Raw genomic sequence first — 12,590 nt, forward strand, 5'->3', positions numbered from 1 at the left:
TGTAGAAGGCAAGTGGTTCCCACATATTGCTGATCTCTGAACACCGTGAAAAGGTTCCACTGGATTACATGTGCACGGATGGAGCAAACACAAGTGCTAGAAGCTACAGAAATTGATACTCTTAGCCCATACTGTACTGCCATAACTGAAAAGACAGATATTTCCTTGATGTATTTGAATAAACAAAATCTCAAAAATATAGCATTTGAAACTATTTAAAGATCTGTACTAGAATGTATTTGGGCATTACCTGAAGTCTGTTATTTTAATTCCAATAGGATGTGTAGCTTAATGCAATGCTGAGGCAGATCATTACTGGACGATCTCATCTTCAGCCAGATATCTAATATTTAAAGCCATATTTTCTATCATCTTCTGTAGCTAGAGGCTCTGAAGTCTGGAAACAAAGAAGTCTCACAAGCAAAACCAAGTTATTTATTCTTTGAAAGGTGGAAATAATAAACCCTTTCTCCTATGGGTTTATGTTCTGTGCCCTGTTCTTCCCCTTCTCGCTGTGTCACTGCAATGGTCTCAGTGCTCAGGCCTCCCCCAGCCAATGCCCATCCCGTGCTGAGCAGCCCCAGGTCAGGTAGGAGCAAGTCAAGCCGTACCTGGCTTGGAGGTGTTCACTGGTCAGGCATCCGCCAGGCCAAGCAGAGCAGGTAAGAGCAGTGACCACACTGCAGCCACCTGTGATGCAAATTCCTAATTTAGATCTTTACCTTCTAATCAGACTATGATTTTCTTCAATCAGATAGCTGCTGAATTTTTCTACCACTTCCCAATAAGTTTGAAATCATTAGTAGAGAACTGGCAGACAAAGACTCAAACCCTTATGTCTCCTAGAGACCAAGATAAAAATACAAAATGTGCCTCATCAAACTACTGATAATCTCCTCCTCCCCAGGTCTGAGCCCTGCTCCAGTTGAAAGTGCTTTAGATGCAGGGCATGAGGACCACATTATCTCAATGACTCTTCTCATTTGGCATTTCTGAAGATAAATGAAAGCAAGCTCTGCAATATGACCATCAGCTTTACCAACTTCTTACATGACATGTTTTGTGCATTTTAGAGCCTGAATACGACCCCTCAAAGGCAGGTGGTATCTCAGTCAATTACACTTGATGTCACATCTTGAAATTATTGTGATCACAGAAAGCATTTAATTAGTATGAAGTTTAAACATTTTGGCCACCTCTCTTTGCAATGTATTTACTGGAGTGGAAAAAATTACCTGAGAAAAATACTCTGCTTGGTTAAATCTTCCTTCCAAAAATGCTGAAGAGGTCTCAGGACACTCTCTGTCACTGACGTTAGGAAAATCTTTCTATCCATATCACCTAGAATCAAAGCAGAACAGCCACCCGTATCTTACAAAAGCTCTTTAACTCCACCAAAACTCAGAAGAAGGCAGGGCAGGGAGACACGGTACCTCATTCCAACCATATCTTTACTGTCACAGATGACCACATCACTGTTACGAAATCAGATAGCTCCAACTCAAAAGACAGTTATTATATTTTGAGTAACATTAATACATTTATTTAATTGTAATTTACTTTTCATTCATAAAAAGGACAAAGCACGGTCCTGCTCTACTCATTTGAAAAAAAAAAAAAGGTAAAAAGTAACTAAAAAACCAGTTCAATATTCATCAGTATCAAATAATAGTAATATCAAGTTTCCTGAAATATAAAGAAACAACAAATATGTCTATCTATATAAACTTTAATTAAGAACCTTGCGTTTTAAAGCAGATTATACATTAGTTAGTTTTTCTTGACAACAATTTGAAACTGAAGGTCCCAGTCAAATTTACATAATTATGTGAAACAGAAAAATCTGCAACTATCTGATGGGTGAGACCTACCTCATCTGTGTTGCTGATTTAAAAAAAGAAGTGGCTTTCCTTTCCATGTCATTTCCATGCAAAAAACTAAACAGTTTTGCGTTTTACACCATGTATTAGAAAAGTAAAAGGCAATCATGCATTTGGCAAAAGATTTAGTTGTGGTTGTAGATTATATAAAAATGAGTCATACTGCAAAAGAACCAAACCAAATGAAACACAATAAAACACCTTTGTTTTTTTTTTTTGTACAGAAGGCTTACAGTGTACTAGTTTCTTACGCATCAAGACATCTCATTTCTCTTTCAAATAATTACACAATTTATGAAACTCAGTAGTGTTTGACACTTTGACATTCCTCTATAGGGAAGTTATCACTTTCACCTATTTAAAAAAATTTCATCTTGTAACAAATAGTTAAAATTAAACCAAAACACTGATATTTCTTAATGAAGACTCTACACTTTTACATGTAAATATATAGTACAAAATTATACAAATAAAAGAGAGGGTGTAAATTATTAATAGACCTATGTTTTCTTCATGTAAATATTATTATTACGGACCTCTACAGTTATCAGTTCTAAAAAGATAAAATCTATTTCTAAGTAGCTAGCAAGGTTGTGCTAATAAAATATGATTCAAAGCTTATAATTCTTGAAGCATCAGACATTGCACTATTACTTGAGACAGCTGATTCAATATCACTGTTTCTTCAACATTCACACTCAAACTAATTCCCAGCACAACATGGAAAATGAAATAAATGAGCATTTCTTTAACAACTTAAAAAAACCCCAAACAAACCAACAGAAAACCCAACACTGAAGCACTCTAGACACAGTCAGAACAAAAACATTCTCTATCTCTAATAGACTTCCCATTTTGCAAAGGCCATAGTAAACATTTAGATTTGACTAACAGTTGGTATCTGACTTTCATGTATTAACACACGGCTGGATCATTTAGTACTCTATCAAATAGGGAGACGGTCTCAGAACTTTAAAACTCTTATTTACAACACTATGAACATTAGAATAATATCAAGTTCTTGTAAAACCATATAATTCTTCCAAATGTACACCTCCACTACAGGAAGGTAACACCAGGCATCTGCAGCATAAAATGTAAATATAATATTTTTTTTACTGTGCTACTCTTTTTTTTTTTGCCATTTATTGTACATCTTTTTCTTTTTTTACATTTTAAATCTTTTCATTTTAAAAAATAACATGTTTCCTACCATTTCATGGTCCACTTGGCTGATCTTAACATGGACTCCATTTCCAAACTCCTAAGTGTTATATTGCTACTTAATAATAATAATAATAATAATAATAATAATAATAATAGTAGTAATAATACTGAAGTGAAACCACTGCTTCCCCGCAAACCAACATTTCACTCCTAAAATCAACAACAATGACCATAATGGAATTTTTCAACAGAATAGTTTTAAGAAAACAATATGGTAAATCTCATGTCAGTGAAGTACAGGTAAATTCCTTTAAGCTGAGCATACTGTGCATGTCTTGGTTGTTCTGAACATCTTCAAAATAAAAAGTTCCTTGTCACTGACTTCTTTTATTTCAAGTCCTTCAAATTCTATCCAATAGCCTCAAGAAATATAGCTCTAAAAAAATGAAATGTTTTTGCTTTGACTGTCTCTCTAAAAAACAGCAATCTGAATAAATGATGATGGGGCCATTCAAAAAGATGCGGTACACAAAACATATAGGATAGTACAGACAGACGTAGTACTCTTACATTTATCACATACAATCAACATTTCAATCTCTATTATATTTCACAATTTGTTATTCAAGTTAAAGCACCTACGTATGGTGATTTTACTTTCACTGTACAGCCTATGTTATTGAGTTTTAACACTGTAACTTGCCCCATTGGACCGAATCATGCAACTGTCACAGATCAGTGTAAGTGTTTTATAAGGCATATTGGAACAAGTTAAAAATATTTCTTAGCCTTTCAAAAGTTGATTTACTTCATAGAGGAGTTCCTGGATGCCTCAGTCCTCGTAAAGTTCATACGAAATCAGTAGGGTAATTTATTTTAAAGTGTAATTTATTTGGCTTAGAATGGTGCCACAGAATCAAAAAGAGTGGTGGTCCTCATCTTCAAAGGGAGTCCTTTGTGTTAGGCAGAGGACAAGGTAAATCCAGCTACATTCAGAATCCCGAGCAGACGAGGACACCCAGGGCAGGCACCACCAGGACCAGGAGCAGGGTTGGAACTCCAGCAGCGGCACCTGCACATCAAACAGAGAACAACATGGTGTTGGTCCTACTGCAGTGTTACTCGCGGTATGGTGGGGAACAACTCTGGATGACAGCAAGAACGTGGGGTAAGAAGGCTGGAAAACCAGCTGGGGTATCTCAGCACAGCCCCTACCTGTATGGATGATGTGGAAGGGATACAGAGCCTTGCTCCAGCACAGTGGAGGACTTGCTCTTTTGTTCTGCAAGAGCTGTTTATGCAGCGTGTTTATACAAGCAGCAAGGCCATTCAGAACACATCAGTGTACTTTGATTTGGCTGCTCCAACAAGCCAGGAGGTTATACCAGGAGGTAAAAGGTCAAAATAAATATTTAAACATGTGAAAACAGAATTAATGGAGTCTTTGAAATGTGATGAAGCAAAGAGACACCTTTGGAAATGTTAATGTTCATATGATCGGCAATAATCTGAGAGATGTCAAAGAACCTGCTCCATTTGTTTACCTGCAAGATTACGAAGTCCAGATGGCTGACTTCTAGCAGTGTGGCATTTACACATTTATGACTCTTAAAGCCACAAGGGTCTTTCTTAAACAAATATCTTAAGACCAAAAATATCAATTGACATCTTACACACTTTACATGACTTGCTCTGGCAAACGGGCATAAGAATCGCTATCATGCCAAATGGCTGTGTTGCCACAGTCCCGCTTCCTGTTAGAAAACATCAATATGAGAAAATGCTGGCAGCCTTGGAGGTGGGCCAAAGGAACTCCTCAGTTCCAGAAGGACAGGGAACTGATAGAGAGAGTCCAGCACAGAGCCACGAAGATGACTGAGTGGAGCATCTCCCTTATGAGGAAAGGCTGAGGGAGCTGGGTCTCTTTAGCTTGGAGAAGGGGAGACTGAGGGGTGACCTCATTAATGTTTATAAATATGTAAAAGTGAGTGTCACAAGGATGGAGCCAGGCTCTTCTTGGTGACAACCAATGATACGACAAGGGGAAATGGGTACAAACTGGAACACAGGAGGTTTGACTTAAATATGAGAAGAAACTTCTTCATAGTGATGGTGACAGAACACAGGAACAGGCTGCCCAGAGAGGTTGTGGATTCTCCTACTCTGGAGACATTCAAAACCCGCCTGGATGCCTTCCTGTGTAACCTCATCTAGGTGTTCCTGCTCCGGCAGGGGGACTGGACTAGATGATCTTTCGAGGTCTCTTCCAATCCCTAACATTCTGTGATTCTGTGTGTGAGCTGGAGTCTGTTGGGCTCATCTAGGTGAGGATGGTCACGTGTAAGTGGGCAGTGCGGCTCCTGGCTTACTGCTTGTCTTGCTGTTGGACACAGACTAAGGATGGAAGCTGGTGTTGACAGTCCTGAGGAGCTACTGGAACTGACCCACTGGACAGCCCTCCAGCAAATGTTCTTATGAATGAGGAAAAAACAGACTGAAAACGTAACATGTGAACCAAACAGCACAGATTTCAGCTCGCAGTCCTGTTTTAGCTAAAAGCACCCCTCTTCCTCCTGACTTTGGTCCTCACTCAAGTCTTTCTGCTGCTCTACTCTCTTCCCTGTCCCCATCCTGGACTCCATCCTTTTCCTCTTGCTTCTGATGCATCAGAACTGTTCTCTGCTTTCATTCCCATCCTTTCTCCTACTGTTGTCCAAAGACAAGATTTCCCCCTAGGTCCTTTCTGATATCCAAGCACTTGAAAAATCAAGAGAAGAGACGTACCAATCCTTCTTCATGAGCTCAATTCAGCTGTAAAAAGTACATTTCTACAGAGAGTACATTTTTCCACAGAAAGCAGTATATCCACCTCAATGAAAGATAAAATTAAGGAAAATATTAGAAGATCTCTTTTGTAAGTATATGTAAACAGAGGAATTTTAAGCTTAAGATGAACATATATGTTCAAATGTATGTTCAAATATCACAGAATCACAGAATAGACTGGGTTGGAAAAGACCTCAGAGATCATAAAGTCCAACCCTTGGTCCAACTCTAGTCCGTTTACTAGATCATGGCACTAAGTGCCATGTCCAATCTCAGTTTAAAAACCTCCAGGGACGGCGAGTCCACCACCTCCCTGGGCAGGCCATTCCAATGCCTGACCACTCTCTCTGTAAAGAATTTCTTTCTAATATCCAGCCTAAATTTCCCCTGGCAGAGTTTAAGCCCATGCACCTTTGTCCTATTGCTAACTGCCTGGGAGAAGAGACCAATCCCCACCTGGCTATAACTTCCCTTCAGGTAGTTATAGAGAGTGATGAGGTCACCTCTAAGCCTCCTCTTCTCTAGACTAAACAACCCCAGCTCCCTCAGCCTCTCCCCATAGATCTTATGTTCAAGTCCCTTCACCAGTCGTGTTGCTCCTCTCTGGCCCGCTCCAGCACTTCAATGTCTTTCCTGAACTGAGGGGCCCAGAACTGAACACAATACTCCAGGTGTGGCCTCAACAATGCAGAGTACAGGGGAAGGATCACTTCCCTTGTCCTGCTGACCACGCTGTTTTTGATACAGGACGGGATACCGTTGGCCTTCTTGGCCACCTGGCCACACTGATGGCTCATGTTGAGCTTCCTGTCAATTAGTACCCCCAGGTCCCTTTCTGTCTGACTGCTCTCCAGCCACTCTGTGCCCAGCCTGTAGCGCTGCAGGGCTCATACATAACAACTCCACATTACGGCAACTGAAAGTACGAGGGTATAGTTATCTGTACTTTTTTGTGATTTATGAGATACATTAATCTTTTCTGTAGTCTTTATCCCTAAATATCAAGGTAGTGGTCTTTAATGAATGAATAATAGCCATAGGAAAAAAAAAAATCCAGATTTCATATTTAAGAATATTCACAGAAAATATATTCTGCGTTTGTCAGACCAGGACAATGCAGTTGGAAAGAGACAAACTCAAGATGTTTTGAGTGCTTCTAATGAAGAAGAACAGGAAAAATGTTTTGCTGAGTGAAGTTAAATGATGAACAAGTATGAGGAAATTTTTATTTGCATGTAACTATTTTACAAAGAGAAAGGAATAATAAATCTTTCCCCGAGATGTCCTTGCTGGCTCCAGAATGAATAGTGAGCAATTCACCCCATTACAGCAGTTCCTTACAAGGTTGGGGCACTCTTGCAAAGATATGTACAACATCTCTCTTCAGTGAAGCAAATCCTACCCTTTTACAGCACATTAACAGAACATTAGGAGGATAAATGCACATTAAACAGATCAACTCTTCTTTTTTCTTGTTCGATTACTGAACCACATGTCAGGAACCATCCTTTACTGGAAACACCAGTCACGAGTGTATGACAGCCAGTACACCCCTGCAGCTCCTGAGTGGAAATTAATGTAAGTTTTGCCTGAGTACAGACTACGAGATTTAATTCTGTGCAGTAATGCAATTGTGAACTGTCAGTTTTAACATTCTTTAAAAGCTAGAGAAACACCAGATAAAGACTTAATGAACATGTACAAAAAACCATGTGGATGCAAATTGAAACAGAAGGATTATTAAACTTCTTCTGTAGTCCTGCCAGGTATGAGCTGCATATATTTAGCACCTAAAGATTAATTCTCTCCTCAGTGTTATAACACATGATCTCTCCTCTCAACCAGCATCTTGTGTATCCAATGTGCATGCAATTGCAAACTACAGCCATCAAAGACAAGGACAAAACCAAGCCTAAACCAAAACTAACTACCACTCTAATACACCATGTGTGGACTTTGTATCAAGTGTTCTCATTTCTTTCCAACTAACAATGAAACACGCACCTTACATTTGTGGGGTTTTTGTTTATTTGCTTTGTTCAATGGCCCCAAGCAAAAGTTGTGAAATCCGGCTCTATTCCTGTAGGGACCTTGCTACTTTCTACAATAGAGTTCCTTTAGTTGACATATTTAAGCCTGCAACTAAAGTATAATATCTGCAGAAATCTCTACTCAGAATGTACCCTAAAACTGAATGCAATTTGTATGAGATGCATGCAGTTAACAACTTTTTTTTCCTGCTTCCTGTTCTCAGCAGCCTTTCTCACAAATGGTTGGTATCTGAACAACTGCTGGATGGGTTTTAATTCAGCAATATATTTACATATCACAGGAACTCCTGGTAATGTCCCACTAATACACGGCTTTCCATTCATAATTTAAATTATTTGTCACCATTTCAATCGCATAAAGTCTAAGATGAAATATTTTACACTTCTGAATAGAGTTCCCAGATTTTACTCACATCTTGAACAGCATGCAACATTTTTCCAATTATATTCAAAAGTAATGAAATCAATTTAATGCCTAAGTGAAATAGGTATTAAACCAATTCAGACTTTGATATATCTCCCAAGCCTTTGTAACAACTTCTTATTAAAAATACATCATTAGTTTCTTTGAATGTTACTTATCCTTAAGATATTACATTTTTGGCCCTTTTCCCAACATCAGTATGTTTTTATACCGGATTGTAAAAAGAAAAACCTAGAGACCTGTTTAGAAATCTTACTTTCATCAGATCTGTGAACCAGGAAATTAGTTACTGGTCATCTGCGAAGCTGTCACAGGTGAATAACTTCTTCTCAGTGGGAAAGTGTCTGTCTTGCCAAGACACACAAGCTTCAAGCTATTCCTCAGCTAACCATGTTGTGGCAGAACTCCTCTGCTTTTGTTGTCAGGAAAGATTGTTCAAGAATTAATTTGTATTAAATGACATCTGTTTTCTTAGTTTCCAGGTACTGAACATCAAGGGGGATGTCTGCATGACTATTTTAGTTTGAAGAAGAATGTGTTTTAAAATTAATATCTTAGCTGTCCCCTTTATTGGGGTTTATTTTGAACTGCGGAGCCATCTTGGATACCCTGTGCAGGATCAGTTTACAGGTTACCTGAACTATAATAAAACCTGACGTGCATACAGTGTGGAGCTGGATCCTCAACGCTGCTGTTTCTCTCTACAGATCCACTCCTCTTTTGCTGCACAAATTGTTCAGGTAGATGCAGACTGGCTACATGAACGATACAGCTGCTGCAACACATTTTTCATGGCATAAGTTATCATACATTTAGTAAAACTACAGAAAAGAGAAATCTTCCTCACCAGGACTGGTATTTTGCATGATTCATAAAGGACTTAAGCTCACAATGTAACCTTTGAAACTTGCTAAAAAATGAGTTTGCCTCTGTGTCTGTTTTCCAAAATGGATTTATTTTTTTCTGAAAAAATGGCCAAACTCCTACCCATTTGCCTGTCAATAGTATTCTCCTTTTGGTTGAGGACCCAAGACTCACCTTCCATCAGGGCTGTTTGATTTTATATTTCGTCTTTTTACTTTAACAAAAGTAAATGCAAAGCCTTCTCATTTTCTGTTCCTTCTTGCTTCTAGATAAACTCATCCACTTCTCTGGAAAAAAATTGAGCCACCTGAAAAAAAGGGATTTTTGCCCACTCTGTTTCTTAGTTTCTTCAGCATCTATTAGGCTTGATTAATATCTTTTCTCTGAGTGTTTTCATATTTACCTAGGTAGAACACAAAAGCAGGAAGGCAGGAAATATAATTTCCTCAGGTTAAACTAAATTGTATAAAAGAAGTGGGTGGGTTTGTAGTTCTGTTAACTGGCTTTTGACAAAAAAAATCCACTTCTTCTAGATGGCAACACTGCCTTCATGAAAGACTACTGCAAAAGCAATGGGTAGTATCAGCTGACATGGTTTAAATTCTGCTATCCCTATTCACAGTAAATGGAAAATAACTGAACTAATTAGAATATGCTTATCTTGCATCACTGGCATGATTGCTAAATCATGGGTCCAACTCTCCCTTGTCTAGGAATACCTTTCTTTGGGCACGAGGAAATTTTCCTCTTGCTTGTGCCATAAAGCTTTCAAGAAAGACACTATGGAGTCACAGCCCCATGAATTATGGTTTTGCAGCAGAGAAGATGTACAGGATGGCAATAACACTGTCTGTGCATCTGCTCATGCTTTGTGCTGTGTCAAGGTTTGCGGTGCAGCTGCAGAAGAGCTTTAAAACTTTCATAATAAGAAGAGAGAGAACATAAAAAACATATTTGAAGGGCTGCTGATGGTCTGGGTGGTTTGTCCACCCCATGGTGTTAGTCTGTCTTCTTCTACTTGAAAATCCATATGCCTGAGTCAAGTAAACATTTTGTTTTGTTCTGGCAACAGCACCCAGTGTGTTGGCAGCATCACAGGCAGCTGCACAGGCTTCTTTGACATTGACTCTGGCCTCGCTACAGACTTGAGATGCCCAAATGAAAGGATGCCTTGGACTCTGAGGAAAATGAGACAATTTTCAGTTGTTGGGCTACTACTTAACTAACGATAAATGTAAATTAGTTCTTGGCTACCTCTTCCCCTTCACATATATTACTGGTCATTACATATTGTTTTGTGCGCAAAGTAGAGGACCGCAGGTAATATTTTAAAACTGAACTCTTTTAATGCAGTATACTCAACAAATAATAGCAAGAACAATCTATGGGGGTCCTTCTGTGACCCAGCAACAGCTGCAGTTGTACTTCACACACATTTTGTGAATTTCAGGATCGCTTATATGACCTCAAGGCTTGTCATACCTCTCAGCATCTGCCCTGTCTCTCCAGTTGTCAGTGATCACTCCAGACAAACTGGCTCCCCAGCAGCACCAGGAGTTCTGCCAGGCCAAGGCTGAACCATGTGCTCAGCCAGGACGAGGTGTTCGCTGCTGGAATCTGCGTGCTGAGGCAGCAGGAGGAGCTTGGAGCCAGGTTTGGTAGCTGGCCCGTAAAGAAAACCTTATCTGTGATTACACTGACTGTCTGCTGTGGAAAAACACTTGGATGTGAATGTTCCCACACAAATCTGTTTTGCATTGGCTCAGAAATGATGGTTGATCGTCATTCAGAGGAAGTCAATAATCCTCTGAGAGAGTCATTGACAGATATTTCATCAAAAAGGTCTAATTTTTAAGGAAAGAATGGAAGGCCAAAAGAGAAAGTCTCATTGTAATCCTGAAAAGAAGAAAAAGGACAGGTTTTCTTGAAATCCCCAGCTGTCATGACTGGGGATTCCTAAGTGAGGACCTGGTCCTTCTTATTCAGGAAAACAGGGATTTCTGAATTTTTTTTTTTAATAAATTTACTCCAAGTACCCACCAGATGTATCACTCCTTTTCACTTGCAAATAGCCTGTATTTAAACAACCATGTGGTACAACTGGAAAACGGTAGAAAAACTTCAGGTGCAAAATGGTGGTGCATTAATGGGAAAATACCGTCGTTTTGGAATTTCTGTGTTCTTGGGAAAAAATGTGGCACGTATAAATACTGAGATACAGTAAAAGCCTGTCTTAAAGCCATGGAGATGATTAAGAGAGTGGAGCATTTCATGTATGAGGAAAGGCTGAGGGAGCTGAGTCTCTTTAGCTTGGAGGAGACTGAGGGGTGACCTCATTAATGTTTATAAATATGTAAAAGGTGAGTGTCACAAGGATGGAGCCAGGCTCTTCATGGTGACAACCAATGATAGGACAAGGGGAAATGAATATAAACTGAAACACAGGATGTTCGACTTAAATAGGAGAAAAAACTTCTTCACAGTGAGGGTGACAGAAAACTGGAACAGGCTGCCCAGGTGGGTTGTAGAGTCTCCTTCTCTGGAGACATTCAAAACCCGCCTGGACACACTCCTGTGTAACCTCGTCTAGGTGTTCCTGCTCTGGCGGGGAGGTGGGACTAGATGATCTTTTGAGGTCCCTTCCAATCCCTAACATTCTGGAATGATGTGATTCAGCCTGGAAGCCTGGCTCACACATCAGAAGATGAAGGACACCCTCAGCTTCTACAAGAGCAGAAGTGCCTAGTGTTGCTTCTATGAACAGGCTTTGGAATACAGTGAAAATCAAATATATAGTACTAACCTTTAAAGGCAAGAACATTTTGATATTGAAATCTTTCAAGTATTCTGAAAAGGGCATGGAGCACTTCAGTATGTAACAAGAGGTACTATTTAATATATCTAAATCTACCTGCATATCTAAAGAGGGCAAAAATACAAGTATTTGGTATTTTCACTAGCACTTGAAAGGTAAGTTCAAGTCAGCAAATATGTGATTTTATCTATTTTTTAGATCTGTAGTAACAAATATATCTATTTATACATGAATACCTGCTAAATACTCACAGTACAAACTGTACTTCTTATGAAATATTTCTCATTTAATGTACTGCCAGTAGATCTGAAATTTGGAAGCTATACAGTTCACAGGAGCACAAAACGCCTGGTTGTACCTGGCTGCACCTCTGAGGCTGTCTAGTCTCACCTCCCACTGAGGAGTGTCGCCAACACTGGATGTTGTCACCCACAGCTTTGCCTGGCTGAGTCACAGAAACCTCTGAAGATGAAAACTGCAGAGCGTCTCTGGGTAACCTGCTCCCAGTACTGCACTAACCTCTGGGTGAGGTGACATTTTTCCTCATGGTCAGCCCGAACCTC

The 12,590-nt window shown here is 39.4% G+C and overlaps 1 protein-coding gene across 1 annotated transcript in view; it reads right to left on the reverse strand.

Moving 5' to 3' along the window:
• Positions 1-1,433: 1,433 nt before the first annotated feature.
• CNTN1 (contactin 1) overlaps positions 1,434-12,590 on the reverse strand; it is a 253,374-nt gene continuing 242,217 nt past the window's right edge. The window contains exon 25 of the mRNA XM_065048651.1: positions 1,434-4,119. Within this exon, the coding sequence (XP_064904723.1) occupies positions 4,040-4,119 (80 nt within the window). The 3' untranslated portion in view covers positions 1,434-4,039. The remainder of the gene's footprint in view (positions 4,120-12,590) is intronic.

Source organism: Columba livia, chromosome 1 (genome assembly GCF_036013475.1).
Source record: "Columba livia isolate bColLiv1 breed racing homer chromosome 1, bColLiv1.pat.W.v2, whole genome shotgun sequence".
NCBI classification, from domain to species: domain Eukaryota; kingdom Metazoa; phylum Chordata; class Aves; order Columbiformes; family Columbidae; genus Columba; species Columba livia.